This window comes from Mobula birostris, chromosome 30 (genome assembly GCF_030028105.1).
Source record: "Mobula birostris isolate sMobBir1 chromosome 30, sMobBir1.hap1, whole genome shotgun sequence".
Classification (NCBI taxonomy): domain Eukaryota; kingdom Metazoa; phylum Chordata; class Chondrichthyes; order Myliobatiformes; family Myliobatidae; genus Mobula; species Mobula birostris.
In genome coordinates, this window is record NC_092399.1 from 7,613,556 (window position 1) to 7,631,472 (window position 17,917).

Genomic DNA, 17,917 nt, shown 5'->3' on the forward strand with positions numbered 1-17,917 from the left:
CTGGGGACCGCCAGGTGTCATATCTTTTGTTGACCGCATAATTATGCTTAATTGTATTGCTCCAAGATTTAATGTTTTGCTAGTTGCGTATAAAAGATCGAATACAGTTCTTTGACTTTTTGGAACATTGTTGGAACATCGGAGGACGCGCCACACAAGGATAACGATCTGTGCTATGTCACCAGCAGCAGCATTGGTTTGTTAGAATAGCTGCTACACATATTAATAAACATATATGTACTTTGATAAGGATGGAGTGATGGAGATATGTCTCTACCAAAGGAGGCGCCTTCCCTCACCCTTGGGCAAGGTGTAGCCCCCTTGATCAGGGTCACGAGAAGCCATGGGAGCAGGTGGTGGATGGTCGTACGAGCAGCTGGTGATTATCACAAGTCCTGGTTATGCGACCACTGACACCAGGCAGACAATCTCTGAAGAGTATTCGTAATAACAAAGAGTAAAGACATTGCCCAGAAGAAGGCAATGGCAAACCACTTCTGTAGAAAAAAATTGCCAAGAATCATCACGGTCATGGAAAGACCATGATCGCCTACGTCACAAGACACATCACATGACGAATGAATGAACATACTTTGACAATAAATGTACTTTGAACTTTGAAAATGAGTCAAGAAATAACATTTATACAACCCATTGAGGGACCTTTGCTTGACAACAATAATAACTTGTAGTTAACAGCAGTTTTAATAGTACAATTCCCCAAAGCACTTCAGTGGAAGTTTATCAGCTGAAATTTGATAGCAAGTTTAGTAAAGGATTAACTTTATTTGTCACATGTAAAAATAAAGTGAAGCATCAAGGCATATAGTGGAATGCATCGTTTTGCATCAAGCGATCGTTTTGCCTCACTTCCAACGCCAAAACTCACTAACCCTAACCGTATGTCTTTGAAATGTGGGAGGAAACCCACACAGCCACAGAGAGAGCATAAAAACTTCTTTCGGAGAGAAGCGGGAATTGAACCCTGAATAGAGGTCGCTGGCATTGTAAACATTGTGCTAACCACTACTTTACCATGCTGCAATTTTCACTAATTGACATATCAGGGTATTAAAAACAAAGCTTGTTAAATGTGGTATTTTGAAGAAGTATCTTTAAGAAGGAAAGGGGTAAGGATAGAGAGAAATTTAATCTGGGAATTCCATTGATTAGGGTCCATGTAGTTGAAGGCAGTAATAGAGAAATTAAATCTCCAGCTATATAGGATACCAAATTGGAAGAATGCAGTGATGTTGGACACTGGAACCTTGAAATAAGGTCAAGAAGGGATTTGAAAATAAGAATAAGGTTTCATCTATTTTTTTAAAACCTAGCCTCGAAATAAAACACATTTTTGATTAGCTGCTCAAAATCAATTTTAGCTAAACAGCATTGAAGTCACAAAAGCTGACACTAAGCACCAATGGAAAAGTCAGCAAGTTGATTGAATTGGACATTCACTGATGGGCTAAAATTTCACGCCCATAAAATTTGCAATCACTCTGCAATGAGGTATCTCTCAGAAGATTCCAACTCTTGGATTGGACTCTGTAGTCCATGTTTTGATGTGTTTCTGGTTTCTGTTTGCACCGTTTTTTTTTTGTTGTTACTTTGTGTGACTATGATCGGGGCAGGCTGGCTCTGCAGCCTACAGTCAACAGACGTCACAACGCTAGATTGCACTGAACTGAGAAGAAACTGAACATTTCTGGACTTCTGGTTTGATGTCTTATCTATTGTGTTTTTCACTTTTTTTGCCATTTGTATGATTTAATCTTTTTTTTACACAGGGGCGGGGGGTTCGATGTTTTTCTTTGAACAAGTTCCATCGTTTTCTCTGTTCTGTGACTGTCTGTGGGGAAGACGAATCTCAGGGTTGTATACTGCACACATACTTTGATAATAAATGTACTCTGAATTTTCAAATCTTTGAAGTGAAGTTCATTTTAGACCATTTCATGAAACTGTAGAGCACAATTGATGAACCCTCAGAGGTAAGAGAACAGAGTTTTATGCAGCTTTGAACAATTATATCTGATTGTGGACAATCCTGAGGTCTCAGTTTGACTAATGCTCTTTCACCTAGTTCAATCATTTCTGAAGAGAGGACTCTGAAGGCAGACTAGATGGAAATGTTTAATACCAGAGTCTTACTCTGCCTCAGATCTCATTGGTGTTCTGGTTTTTATTGCCTTTGCAAATAGTTTAAATCCCTCCAAGAGCACCAGTTAACTTTACATTGAGGACATCACTCAGCAGATTTTATAGGTTTTTATTCCTCAAAACTTGTCCCAATGACTGAAGAATTTGAAAACCTCCCTCTTGCATCACCTCTTCTGCCATACCCTTCCTCATTTCTCTTCCTGGCTTAATACAGGTTAGCAAGTGACATTGGGAACTACCTTTGAGAATATTGACTTATTAAACTTTCTAGATCAGATGTCCCCAACCCTTATTTTGCCATGGACCCCTACCATTACCCAAGGCATCCATGGGCCCCAGTTTGGGAACTCCTATTCTAGATAAACACCTGAAACTCTGCCTGACGGACCTCAACAACTCTTCATGGATTGTAGCATAAACTCTAGCCTCTTGTTCTCATTCTCCTTGCAGATGGCCCTGCACATACTCACTAATATTTTACCCCGACACCAAGGGGGACAATATAACATTAAAGAAATAGCTAATAAATACCTGTAACTATTGAATTATGGTTAGGGAGGGTGGAGATATGTCTCTACCAAAGGAGGTGTAAGGCGCTCCTTCCCTCCGCTAGCCTGCAGTTCACCCTTGGGCAAGGTGTAGCACCTGCTTAGCCCCTGATCAGGGTCTTGTGAAGCCATAGATGTGTGTTGGTGGATGGTGGATGGTCGTATGAGTGGCTGGTGTATATCACAAGTCCTGGTTATGTGTGTAACATGGAAGCAGGGTCACAGGTTTGGTGAGTGAAACGAATAAGCACATTAGTCCTGACGAAGGGTCTCGGCCCAAAATGTCGACTGTACCTCTTCCTATAGATACCGCCTGGCCTGCTGTGTTCCACCAGCATTTTTGTGTGTGAAGCACATTAGTCATTTATTTACAAATGGTAAAAGCTATGACCAAACATTTAAGTCCCCCAAGTGAGACAAACTACAAAACTAAATATTCCACAAAAAGATACTGAGCTAAAAGTGTGTGCTGAGCATACCTTCCCAATGGCTTAATGAAGGTGGGGAGGAGGGGGGAGAGAGAGAGGGGAGGGGAGAGAGTGGAGGAGAGAGGGGGGGAAGAGAGAGAGAGAGAGAGACAGACAGACAGACACACACACACACACACACACACAAACACACATATACACACACACACACACACACACACACACACACACACACACTCACTCACTCTGGCATGGGCTTTTTTTAAAATATCCCCTGAGGTGCCCTGAATTAGCAATTTGTACTGTGGCAAACCAACTGTTAGGAAAGAACGCAAACAACAGGAATTCTGCAGATGCTGGAAATTCAAGCAACACACATCAAAGTTGCTGGTCTCGGCCTGAAACGTCGACTGTACCTCTTCCTAGAGATGCTGCCTGGCCTGCTGCGTTCACCAGCAACTTTGATGTGTGTTGTTAGGAAACATCAGTTGCAGTTTTTAAATGGGCCAATCACCAACTGACATGGTGGAAATGGTTTTCATCTGGCAAATAAGTCACACCTCCACAGGACATAATTCAATTTGCCAGTTTTTCTCTTTTAAATGTACTATACAGTATATGCACTTTGACCTTTCTTTTCAAAACAGCCTGTGATCATTTTCGGAATTACCTTTTGTTCTTTTCTTCTTACGAATGGAAGCCCGGATAATGTCCGATCCGAATCGTTTGTCTGTGTGGCGCTTTGCCATGGCTTCCTTGAACCAATCTCCTGTTGCAATTTTTAGTCGTTCTGGATCATGAATTGATTGTTGTAACTTCCTGCAGATTTCACAGCAGAAAAATCTGAAGGATTATTTTGTGTTTAAAGCGGAAATAAGAGCAAATTCACAATCAGGATATTTTAATAATTCTGAACAAACTTTGCAATGTGGAGGAGTTAAACACCTGAGCTGTAATGCACTCTATTGATCAACTAATTCCTTTCAGTATTGGGATTTTTGAATGCAATTTAAAACAAGCGTAATCATTGGAGCCAAATCTCATGAATGGCAGTTGAATGTGCGCCATTATTATGGTGTAATGTACATTGATTCTATAGGATAATATCATAGCTAAAGGACTAAGTTATAAGGACAAATTGGATAAATGCAGCTGATGTTCCTTGGATGACTGGTGAGGTGCACTTGAATGGTAGAAGAGCACTGAGTTGAGTCAGAGAACAAAATATCAGGAATAAAAAAAGAATATCAGATCAGGAATCTGAATTCTGTATACCAAAATCAGAGAAGGAACAGGTCAATGTTGTGCTGAAGAACATTGTCCAGTCCTGAAGTAGGGTCTCAGTCCAAAACTGATTACTTGTTTCCATAGATGCTGCCTGACCTGCTGAGTTCCTCCCGCACCTTGTGTGTGTTACTCTGGATTCTGTGCAGGTCACCCTTGGGCAAGGGGTAGCACCTGCTTAGCCCTGCCGATCAGAGTCACACGAAGCCATAGGAGCAGGTGGTGAATGGTCTTATGAGCAGCTGGTGCACACCACATGTCCTGGATATACAACCACTGACACCAAGCAGGACAATCTTTGAAGAGTATTGACAATGGATGGGTGGGTCACCCGTCTTGTAAAGACACTGCCCAGAAGAAGGCAATGGCAAACCACTTCTGGAGAAAAATTTGCCAAGAGCAATCGTGGTCAAAGATCATAACCTCCTATGCCATACAAAACAGCACATAATTATGGTGTTGATTAAGTTGGTACAAGTTGCCAGTTTGGAAATGATTTTCAATGCTGCTTAGAAATTAACGATGGCTACTACTTGCCATTTGATTATGGTTACTAGTGTTTAAAAGTTCAAAGCACCCGTTGGCTAATTGGTCATAAATAAAGCATTAGTAATTGATGAAAGTTGGATAAGTACTTGGTAATGGGCCATAGTAAATTGTTAACTAGCCAGCTGGCGGCGTAGTGGCATCAGTGCCGGACTTCGGAGCGAAGGCTCCCGAGTTCGAATCCAGCCGGCTCCCTTGCACGCTTTCCATCCGTGCTGGGTTGAGTGTCGAGCTAGCAATTCAGCCTCATAAAAATAAGAAAGCCTGTTGAAAAAAAACGCCGTCGCAACGGCGTCCCGATGACTCCACTCGGCTTTAAAAATAATTGTTAACTAAGGCTCATAGATACTGTTTGGCAGCATGTATTGCTTAACATTGGTTCTGGAATGGAGAAAGCTATGAGGATATTTAATAAAAGAAGTACAAACAATAACAGTATATCTAATTACTTTTGGTCAATGGACATGCCTTATCATTGCTAAGCCCTGGAAATGATTTTGTGCTTTAGATTAGATTTAGGTTTCTTTAGTATCAGAGAATGTAAACAGTACACGACCTAAAATTGGTACTCATCACAGTGATAGTGCTAGGGTTTATAAGGTCCATGAACACATTTAGTTTCTTAATATTCAGTAGAAAAAATTTGAATATGATAGGAATCAAAGAAATCATAATTATCCAAGAAGTTATGCTGCTTGAACAACTCAGCTGTTAAAAAAATGATTAAGTAGAAGGGGTTTTTAGAAGTGATCATAATTTGTTTTTCATACATTAAAGGCCATTACTAAAACAGGTATAAGAAAATAGTTATAAGTATAACTGAGTAAGTTAATTGTCAGAAAAGGTGGATTTAAACTTATTTGAATAAAATTTTTTTTTCTGCTCACTTGATACGTTGTTCCTCCAATAAGCGGAGTTCGGTATCGCGGTACAGAACCTGTATAATCATATCCTGCTCCTCCTCTGTTAGGAAGCTCAAGTCAACCAGTTCATCTATACTGAAGTCTAATTCCATGGCAAGATGACCAACGCCAGAACACTTCAAGATATTCAAGTGGCAAATTTCAGCTGTACAATTTGAAGAAGAGCCTTGCAATACAGTTTAGCATATTGCAGTCTAATTGAGAATGTTTCTGATCAGTTCCAAACTTAACAGCCTGGGCAAAGAAGCAAAATCCATCCAAAAAGCTCACTGTTTTCCACTTCTTAGCAAAGATAAGGTGCAGAAAATCCTTTTGCGTGCCAAATACTTGTTCATGTGCTGGTCCAGGCATCAATCACTGTAAATAAACAGAGAATTGTGAGATTTTATTCCATCACTTATGATTCAAGATTTAAAGTGCATTTATTATCGAAGTATATATACTGTATACAACCCTGAGATTTGTCTTCCCACAGACAGCCATGAAACAAAGAACCCGCTCAAAGAAAATATCGAATACCCGACGAGTAAAACAAAGAACAAATCAGGCAAATAGCGAAAACCACACAGAATATTAAACACGAAACCATTGAAACAGTCTAGGAATGTTCATTTTAGTTCAGTTCAGTTCAATTCAGCGCAGTGTCATTTCTTGACTGTAGGGTGCAGAGCCAATCTGCCCCAATCAAAATCGCACAAATTAGCAAAGGAAAAAGGAGTAACCAGAAACCAGAAACACAGAGCTACAGAGTCCAATCCACAAACCGCATCAATTAAACCTTGCCCAAGACCCCCAAGACTCCAGCACCATCCTCTGACAGCATCAAGCAAGAGCGAGAGAGAGAGAGCGCGCGAAAGAGAGAGAGAGAGAGACTGGTCAAACACAGCCACCTTCCTCTGGGCGCTGTGAGAAAGAGAGAGAGAGAGAGACTGGTCAAATGTAGGCAGACGGCACTGAACATCCGCTCTCATCCTCGTTGATTTCAACCTTGCTCGACACTTTAATCAGCGCAATCAGTGAGAAATGGAGTTGGTCAAGGGCTTGCACCCAATCCCCAGGCCACACACTCTGCTCCAAACCTCACCAAACTCCCTCAGAGGCAGCAAAGCACCAGGTCGCTCAACCAGCCCAAAAACACACCATCAAAATGTAAATGACAGGTTCCAATACTAGCAGAATCATATTTAAAAGAAGAAGAAGTAAAATATGCAGTTTCATAACAGTCTGAAGGACATCACCTTTGGTCGTGTTGTTTGGTGGCACCATCTTCTTACGGGAACCCATTTTCTTATGGGCTTTTTAAAAAATAATGCATTCATAGTCATAGTCATAGTCATAATTTATTGATCCCGAGGGAAATTGGTTTTCGTTACAGTTGCACCAACCAAGAATAGAGTATAAATATAGCAATATAAAACCATAAATAATTATAGTAATATGTAAATTATGCCAGGAAATAAGTCCAGGACCAGCCTATTGGCTCAGGGTGTCTGACCCTCCAAGGGAGGAGTTGTAAAGTTTGATGGCCACAGGCAGGAATGACTTCCTATGACGCTTAGTGTTGCATCTCGGTGGAATGAGTCTCTGGCAGAATGTACTCCTGTGCCCAACCAGTACATTATGCAGTGGATGGGAGATATTGACCAAGATGGCATGCAACTTGGACAGCATCCTCTTATCAGACACCACCATCAGAGAGTCCAGTTCCATCCCCACAGCATCACTGGCCTTACGAATGAGTTTGTTGATTCTGTTGGTGTCTGCTACCCTCAGCCTGCTGCCCCAGCACACAACAGCAAACATGATAGCACTGGCCACCACAGACTCGTAGAACATCCTCAGCATCATCCAACAGATGTTAAAAGACCTCAGTCTCCTCAGGAAATAGAGACGGCTCTGACCCTTCTTGTAGACAGCCTCAGTGTTCTTTGACCAGTCCAGTTTATTGTCAATTCGTATCCCCAGGTATTTATAATCCTCCACCATGTCCACACTGACCCATACTGTATGATACATACCATGACAAGGTCAGTTTTCAAACAGGATATGAAGAATATTGTTGAAGAACAGAAATAAGTTTGCTCTGTCTCGAAAACTCAATCGGCTAGAAATTGGATTGCAACCTCTTTTTGCTGAACTGAAACATTTGCTGCATTTAATGTTAATGGCCAACTGGGTCCCTGATATTGAGGAATTGGTCAAAATAAGCTTAAAACAGCATTAGAGGAGTTTATGCCCAGAAAGGTGTGGCAATAACAGGATCTTCATTGATTCCCCAATGAAACCTCGTTCACTTTTGGTCATTCCCAGCACTGGACTGAACAGTATTCAGAGAGGAAAGTAAGACCTTAAAGATAAAGTCACCATTGCAGCCACACAGGAACAACACAAATTTTGGTTATCATGGAGGTGACAGAGAACTACTGAGAGAGGAAGAGACTGCCATATTAACTCAAAGATTCAAGGACACAGCCAAGTAACAAAGAAAAACCACAGAACCCGTCCGAAGAAAAGCATCAAATCCCTCCCACAGGCAAAAAAATTGCGAAAATGGCAACATAAAAAAGAGCAAAAAACACAATATAAAATGCAGAGAGTCCAGGTATGTTTCCGTTCAGCTCAGTGCTCATATTCTATGGGCTGCTCCAATGCAAAATCGTCCAAAATAGCAATGTAAAAAGGAGTGACCAGAAACCAGAAACACATCATTACGTGAACTAGAGTCCAATCCACAAACTGTATCAACTAAACCTTGTTCCTGCACCATCCTCTGACAGCATCATTGAGGGAGAGCGAGAGATTATTCAAATGCAGGGACCTTCTCTCGGGGGTAGTGAGAGAGAGGGGGAGAGATACTGTCACCCACAGACACCTTCCTGCAGCAGCAGTGAGCGAGAGGCTGGTAGATGGTGCTGAACACCCCCTTGCCTTGACGATTTAATTTTCCTCAGTGCTTTAGTGAGAAATGGAGTCGATCATGGGCTCATGCCCCGTCTCCAGGCCACGCACTTCGCTCAACACCTCACAGGGTCCTCTCGGAGACAGCAAAGCGCCAGATTGCTCAATCGGCCCAAAACGCACCACCAAAACGTAGATCACAGGCTCCAATGGTAGCAGAACCACGGGTGAAAGAAAAAGAAGTGAAAGAAGAAGTTTCATGAACCAGCTGGAGGACATTGCTCTTGGCTGTGTTGTTCGCTGATGCCATTTTCTTCTGGTTCAAAGGAACTTTCAAGATCTGATCAAACAGACGTGTGCTAAAAGGAAGAGAAGAAGGACCCATATGCTGGGTTGGGTGGGGGCAGGAGTGGCATGAGAAATGAGAAGGGGAGAGGATAGGTGCCTGGAGACCAGCCAGGCCCACTGGACTGAGCCCTAATGAAGGGCCTCAACCTGAAGCGTTCGTTCACTGTTTATTCCTCTCCGTAGATGCCGTCTGACCTGCTGTAATGTCTACCCGCTCTGCTCAATTAAGAAAATGGATTGTGGATGCTGGGTAAGGATGTCCCTTAGTGGAGTTCCCTCTTCCTACGAGTTTTCTTGCTCCTGTGCTCTTCAGGATCTACCTCGTGGCCCCCAGACTCCACTGATCCTTGCTCTTCTCTGTCACAACTGCTGCCCTTGACCGGCAATACTGTGCAGCATACAACAAACAATGATGAAGTGCCCACTTTTACCTGCCATGCACGGCAAGGCAACACACACACACACAAGATGCTGGAAGAACTCAGCAGGTCAGGCAGCATCTACGGAAATGAATAAACAGTCGACATTTCGGGATGAGCCCCTTCACCAGGACTGGAATTATTCTGGCATCTTCCCCCTTCCTCTCCAGTCCTGATGAAAAGTCTCGGCCTGAAACGTCAACTGTTCGTTGCTCTCCATAGACCTGTTGAGCTCCTCCAGTATTTTGTGTGTGTTCCTCTGCACTTCCAGCATCTGCACAATCCCTCGTGTTTATGATGCACTGCAAGGCATCCACGGACTGGTGCAGGCCACACAATCTCATCTTTAGTGGACGTACAGTCTTCTCTAGTAACATCCTACTACTTGTGTGGATCTCATGTTTGCTGTGACTGGAGGAGCCAGGGGCAGAGATGCAATTTCTCTCCCAGAATGCAGAAAGCACCCAACCACCCGTACATACTCTGTCAGGATGAAGAAGCTGATGCAGCCAGAGAAATGCCAAGAATCCCACCAGCCTCTGGGAGGACAAGCTGTTGGCTAGGACCAGTATTGAAAGAAGCTCACGTAATCAGCACCTGGTTAGCATCAAGTGACAACTTAGCTTTACAGTTCTGTGAACCGTCCCTCTGTGAGATACCCTGAGACAAACGGTGATGATTGGAAATGACATCTTTTGGAATGTATGATTTGATATCTTACAAAAACTCAAATGCTTTGGTAATTTAGACACCAAGTACTTGGGGTAATTGTGGAATGGCATGGCAAGAATTTTAAGAAACACATGCTCAATATGGATCAAGACTTGAATTACAGCTGTGAAGATGGCAATGAAGGATTAAGCAAGGCTAGAAAGAAATGTACAGTATAAGAAAGTGGCTTATGAGATGATCAGGAGCACTGACCCCGGAGACCAACCAGTAAAGATGACCATAAGATGGAAAGCTCGCTAAGATCAAAACCTGGCCAGGTTTATCAAGCACAGGTAATATCTGAATATATTCAGTGGGTTTTGAAAAAGTTGTGAAAATACAGTTGTGTAACTAAAAGAGTTATGAAAGTAAAGAGTTACTGGGTCTTATTTGAAACTATACTGTGACTCTTTGAGTTGATCGAACTAATTGCAATTAATACAGACATATAGTTGTTAGGCAAAGTCATTGTTTAGTGTGCTTTATCATATGTTGCTTTTAATTGTGGGTGGCGGGGTGGAGCTATGTCTTTACCGAAGAAGGTGTAAAGTGCTCCTGCCCTCTGCAAGCCTGCAGGTCACCCTTGGGCAAGGTACAGCACCTGCTTAGCCCCCCGATCAGGGTCACATGAAGCCATGGGAGCAGGTGGTGGATGGTCGTATGAGTGGCTGGTGCAGATCACAAGTCCTGCTTATGCGACCACTGATGTCAGGGAGGCAGTCTCTGAAGAGTATTGATAATGGCCAGGGTCACCTGTCTTGTAAAGGCACTGCCCAGAAGAAGGCAATAGCAAGAGTCTGTAGAAAAATTTGCAAGAACAAACATGGTCAGGAGACCATGATCACCTACATCATACATCATGGCACATAGCGAAAAAACACTTTTAAATTCTCATCAGAGACTGTATGCTTGCTAGGCATTCACTGTGAGGAAATTCTTTTTATGATTAATAACAACCTACAGATTGAGGAGGTAGAAACTTTTTCTGTTCATAAAAAGATCCAGGTTATTTTAGGGATAGCACTACACGAATCAAGTCAATGGATGTCTGCACTCGTCAGGAATCAGCAATACTAGTCAATTCTAGTACCTGAGATGTCATGCTTTTCTCACTAAAGTCAGAGTAGATGATTTTTTTAGATACAGAGAACATAGAATAGTACAGCACAGTACAGGCCCATCGGCCCACAATGCTGTGCCGACCCTCAAACCCTGCCTCCCATATAAGCCCCCACCTTAAATTCCTCCATATACCTGTCTAGTAGTCTCTTAAACTTCACGAGTGTATCTGCCTCCACCACTGACTCAGGCAGTGCATTCCATGCACCAACCACTCTCTGAGTAAAAAAACCTTCCTCTAATATCCCCCTTGAACTTCCCACCCCTTACCTTAAAGCCATGGTCCTCTTGTATTGAGCAGTGGTGCCCTGGGGAAGAGGTGCTGGCTATCCATTATATCTATTCCTCTTATTATCTTGTACACCTCTATCATGTCTCCTCTCATCCTCCTTCTCTCCAGAGAGTAAAGCCCTAGCTCCCTTAATCTCTGATCATAATGCATACTTTCTAAACCAGGCAGCATCCTGTGTACTCTTTCCAATGCTTCCACATCCTTCCAATAGTGAGGCGACCAGAACTGGACACAGTACTCCAAGTGTGGCCTAACCAGAGTTTTATAGAGCTGCATCATTACATTGCGACTCTCAAACTCTATCCCTCGACTTATGAAAGCTAACACCCCATAAGCTTTCTTAACTACCCTATCCACCTGTGAGGCAACTTTCAGGGATCTGTGGACATGTACCCCCAGATCCCTCTGCTCCTCCACACTACCAAGTATCCGGCCATTTACTTTGTACTCGTCCTTGGAGTTTGCCCTTCCAATTGTACCACCTCACACTTCTGCGGGTTGAACTCCATCTGCCACTTCTCAGCCCACTTCTGCATCCTATCAATGTCTCTCTGCAATCTTCGACAATCCTCTACACTATCTACAACACCACCAACCTTTGTGTCGTCTGCAAACTTGTCAACCCATCCTTCTACCCCAAAATCCAGGTCGTTAATAAAAATCACAAAAAGTAGAGGTCCCAGAACAGATCCTTGTGGGACACCACTAGTCACAATCCTCCAATCTGAATGTACTCCCTCCACCATGACCCTCTGCGTTCTGCGGGCAAGCCAATTCTGAATCTGCCTGGCCAAACTTCCCTGGATCCCATGCCTTCTGACTTTCTGAATAAGCCTACCGTGTGGAACCTTGTCAAATGCCTTAGTAAAATTCATATAGATCACATCCACTGCACTACCCTCTTCTATATGCCTGGTCACCTCCTCAAGGAACTCTATCAGGCTTGTTAGACATGATCTGCCCTTCACAAAGCCATGCTGCCTGTCCCTGATCAGACCATGATTCTCTAAATGCCCAGAGATCCTATCTCTAAGAATCTTTTCCAACAGCTTTCCCACCACAGACGTAAGGCTCGCTGGTCTATAATTACCTGGACTATCCCTACTACCTTTTTTGAACAAGGGGACAACATTCGCCTCCCTCCAATCCTCCGGGACTATTCCCGTGGACAACGAGGACATAAAAGATCCTAGCCAGAGGCTCAGCAATCTCTTCCCCTGCCTCGTGGAGCAGCCTGGGGAATATTCTGTCAGGCCCCGGGGACTTATCCGTCCTAATGTATTTTAACAACTCCAACACCTCCTCTCCCTTAATATCAACATGCTCCAGAACATCAACCTCACTCATATTGTCCTCACCGTTATCAAGTTCCCTCTCATTGGTGAATACCGAAGAGAAGTACTCATTCAGGACCTCGCTCACTTCCACAGCCTCCAGGCACATCTTCCCACCTTTATCTCTAATTGGATACGAAGCCTGGATGGCCTTTCTTCTGCAGTGGTAAACTACAAATTTAGAGGCATGGGACAGGAATGTTTGGAGATCCTGTGGAAAAGCGTTTGAAACTCATGTGACCTGACTCTCACTGTGATTACCATCCAGGACCGAGACTGTAGCCAAAAGTCTTTCTGCAAAACATTCCATTCTCACTGATGATAACCATGAAAAAATTTGAACCAGCGAACATGTCGCTCGTCAGAGAGGTCTAACTGGGATGTGGCATCTCTGAAAACTCGCTGAGAGTGGCTCTTCACTGATGCTTTGCCTCTTGCTACAGGGTTCTTGGAAAGAGCTGAGATGATACTGATAATGTGGTGATGTTAAAGCTATTTCTATAACAATACCTCCACAAATGGAATGCTGGCAGCTGTGTCAACATTGCAACGCCCATTGAATGAGCATCACAACAGTTGAAAGCTAGAACAAAAATTCCCTGTTAATTGCAGTGCATACTTTGGGCAGTCTTACATCAAACGTCACCAGTATATTTGTTTAACAAATGAGGAAAACAACAATCTACCACTTATAGTTCCACTGAGACTGTCCAATGACAATTGGCATATGGAATTTTGTTCTCCGATTTATGTTGGTATCCATCGAAATGCTCAAGATCCAAATAATTTCATCATCTCTGATGCCGGGAAAACATAGGGTTTGATGTTATGAACAGTACACCCAATTTTTGGATGCTGGTTTGATAGAATCATACCCCCATCTACCATAACCCCACTCCTCCTCCTTTGCTTCAATGCAAACGCAGCATTTCACTGAGTCTCTTCCCACAGCAGGAATGCTCGATCCATGGCAGTATCTTGATGACCAATCTCTGCATTGTCTTCTGTGCAATCACATCCTTCGGTGACCAAAACTGTACATATTACACCAGCTGGGGCCTAACCAATGCTCTGAATCAAATCTAACACTCTTACTCTTAATATCCCAGCTAATGAGGCAGACATCCTCTATGCTTTCTCTTCCACTTTATCTAGCTGGGCTGCCACCTCTGGGGATCTTTGGACTTGTACACCAAATTCAATATTCCTTTTGGCCCTTTCTTTCATTGTGAAAGTCCTACATTATTAGTCCTCTCAAAGAGCATTGCCTCATGCTTGTTAGGATTAAAATCCATGAGCTATTGCTCTGTCTGTCACACCATTACCCTTTAGCCTATGAGTATAGAGGTTTAAGAAGCAACTAGGGCTTGTTGGGACCAGTCTGCCAAGTGGGAGATCGCGGAGTGAGTTGGAGACAGTTCCTTGTGGATTTTACGCCCCAGGTTTAAAAAGCGACTGGGGACTGTCGGGACTTGTTTGCCGAGCGGGAGGTTGCTTGGGTTATTAGTAACATCAAAGTTCAAGATAAATTTATTGTCAAAGTATATACACACCACCATATACAACCCTGAGCTTCATCTTCTTGCAGGCAGTAAATACTAGTAACACGATAGAATCAATGAAAGACCACACCCAACAGGATGTTTAAACAGCCAATGTGCAAAAAGCAAAAAAGATGTGCAAATACAAAAAGAGAGACAATAATAATTATAATAAATAAATAAAGAAGCAAAAAATATCAAGAACATGAGATAAAGAGGCCTTGAAAGTGAGACCATTGGTTCTTCTCTAATAGTATCTTAGAAAACAGTCTGTTGTACTCAGCCTCTGGAATTATGGGCAAAGCTAACTCTGTAACCAGCTCCATTTTTAGTTTTACACCAGGCACATTTACTGTGATCCAGATGATTCTGTGATCTGCTTCAGTCATGCTATGCAGTTCTAGGCATGACAGTTCACTTTTGTCAGACTCTGTGTTGTCTGATTCTCCTTTACATTTGGTAACTTTCTGCATTTGCTTAGTTTTGTGTTTGAGACTTTTCACTCACTCAGTTGTGCACCTTGTCTCCAAGTGACCTTATCTGTGACACCTTCAGCAGACTTTTTCTCAGAACCAACAGTCAGTTGCATCATGGGAAGATCTGCCACATCGGTAACATCTTTGGATTTTTGCATCATTCAGGGTCATTTTTGCATTTCATACTCTAATCTCCTCTTCTGTAGTTCTGCCACACCCTTTACTGCAGTCTCTAACGATACTGCAATGGCCAATGCCCGTTCTAAGATTAAGTCTCTTTCGGGTAGTAGCCTTTTTTGAGTGTTTTGACTATGCATGCCACATACCAGCCTGCCCCTTAATGCATCAGAAAGTCCTTCTCTAAAGTCACTGTACTGGGGAAGTCTGCACAAGTTTTGCAATGTATTCAGAAAGGCTTTCATCTTTTGACTGGTTCCTTTTGTAAAATCTAAATCTTTCAGCTATTACCAGCAGTTTAGGGCTCAAGTGATTTTGTAAAATTGTAACAATTTTGTTGAAAGTCTTGCTTGTTGGCCCTTCAGGGGTTACTAAGTTGCATAAGGGACTGTACATTCTCGGGCCCATTAAGCTAAGAAGTGCAGGGACTTCCTTTTGTTTCTCCGTGTTCGCACTTGAATACAGTTCAACTCTCTCGATTTATAACTTCCAGCCTTCATTAGGGCTATCAGGTTCACCAGCTTTCCTTACTGAAGCCACTGCCACATTATTTTTCACTTTAAGTTCGGCGCATCTTTCACTGTTAATCACAGGTCCTTCGGCTTTCTCGTGCAGTTTTACTCTCGCTATTGCGTCCCATAACTGTCAGCGCAGCTTGAGATATTTTCTGACACTTATCGGCAATTTGTTGTGTCTGCACAACTACGCATTGATTAAATAAAAGCACGCAGGCGGGAGATAGCTTTAATTGGTGTGTTAACATTGCAACGAGAGAGAGAGAGAGAGAGAGAATAATGTGCGTGCAAAGACAACAGATCAATACGTAGTGCTGGGGGGTTGTCATTGCTCTAAAAGAAATAGATCCATATATTACATTGGGTATATCTAAAGCAGAGGTTGATGGGTTCTTGATTAGACAGGGCATCAAAGGTTACGGGGAGAAGGCAGGAGAATGGGGTAGAGAGGGAAGATAAATCAGTCATGATCGAATGGCGGAGCAGATTCAATGGGTTTAAAGGCCTAATTCGGTTCCTGTGCCTTATGGTCTTATAGAAAGTGATGCTCGGTGTGATGAAGAGCAAGGATACAGTGTCCATATTCTCTGAGAGCAAAGATAGAGGAAAGAGATGAAAAGCAATTGAAGGCTTTGTCTAGTCTGGATAGAGGAGAGGCCATGTCTGAAGTTGATCTGTGTGACAAACTGCCACTCCTCAGTGACAACACTCAAAACCACTTTCCTTCCACAACAAGCTGGTCACTTCTCTTTTCACACTGCAACACTGAAAGCCAATTCTGTTCTCAATATGTGATCACAGGCATGTGGTGCAAAGAAAGTGCATTTCTGAAAGGACTTACTGGTTGCAGTTGAGAAGGAATTTGGAACCTCCACCAGCAGCATCGCACGAAATCCAGTCAACGTCAATACCAGGAGAATATCCTTCCCCGATCTGAGGTTCTTTTTCATTTTCTGTTGCAAAAAGGCTCCTGTGGATGCTGAAGTGATTTCCTTTGTTGATAAAGTGGTAATTTGAAGATATTGATCTTTGTGACAGTTATGACTCAGAGACTGCAAGCTTGGTAATTTTTACGCAAGCATGCTGCTGTGTGAAATTGCTTCCCAAATACAAGCTAATGTGTTAGTAAGCTATCCTGAAGCATCTTTTTTGATGTGATGTCAGTCTTATGTTGGGAATTCAGCAATGATGTCTGAAAATACTGAAGTAACAGCAGTGGCAAAGTGTTCTCACCGACGTGCAGAAATGCATTCGTTTATCACTGGTTTGCATTCTACCTGCATTTAAGAAACTGAATCATATAATTTCTAATTTACATGCAGTAGTTTGCAAAGGATATTGTTTCAGGATGGAATCATTAAAGGTTGGTGGGTGCTGATGAGAAAGAGGAGTATATTCTATAAAACCATAAGACATCGGAACACATTTAGGCCAATCGGCCCATCAAGTCTGCTCAGCCATTCCATCATGGTTGATTTATTATCCTTCTGAACCCCATTCTCCTGCCTTCCCTCTGTAACCTTTGACACCCTAACTGATCAAGAACCTATCAACCTCCACATTAAATACCTATAGAACATAGAACATAGAAATCTACAGCACATTACAGGCCCTTCAGCCCACAACTTTGTGCCAACCATGTAACCTACTCTAGAAACCAACAAAAATTATTCTACCACATCGTCCTCTATTTCTCTAAGCTCCATGCACCTATCTAAGAGTTGCTACCACCTTTGCTAGCAGTGCATTCCACTCACCTAACACTCTATGTGTGAAAAAATTATCCCTGACATCCCCTTGGTACCTACTTCCAAGCACCTTAAAACTATGCCCCCTTGCGTTAGCCATTTCAGCCCCGGGAAAAAGCCTCTGGCTATCCACACGATCAATGCCCCTCATCATCTTATACACCTCTATCAGGTCACCTCTCATCCTCCAAGGAGAAAAGGCCGAGTTCACTCAACCTATTCTCATAGGGCATGCTCCCCAATCCAGGCAACATCCTTGTAAATCTCCTCTGCACTTTCTCTTAAGTATCCGCATCCTTCCTGTAGTGAGGTGACCAGAACTGAACACAGTACTCCAAGTGGGGTCTGACCAAGGTCTTATATTGTTGTAACATTACCTCACGGCTCTTGAACTCAATCCCACAGTCGATGAAGGCCAATACACCATACGCCTTCTTAACAACACTG

At 42.8% G+C, this 17,917-nt stretch overlaps 1 protein-coding gene across 1 annotated transcript in view; it reads right to left on the bottom strand.

The window, feature by feature from the left end:
* Window positions 1-17,917, bottom strand: part of LOC140190626 (synaptotagmin-like protein 1) — a 67,138-nt gene that overhangs the window by 37,681 nt on the left and 11,540 nt on the right. The window contains exons 2-3 of the mRNA XM_072247346.1: window positions 5,857-6,249; window positions 3,810-3,958 (exon numbers count right to left, since the gene is read on the bottom strand). Of these exons, the coding sequence (XP_072103447.1) occupies window positions 3,810-3,958; window positions 5,857-5,984 (277 nt within the window). The 5' untranslated portion in view covers window positions 5,985-6,249. The remainder of the gene's footprint in view (window positions 1-3,809; window positions 3,959-5,856; window positions 6,250-17,917) is intronic.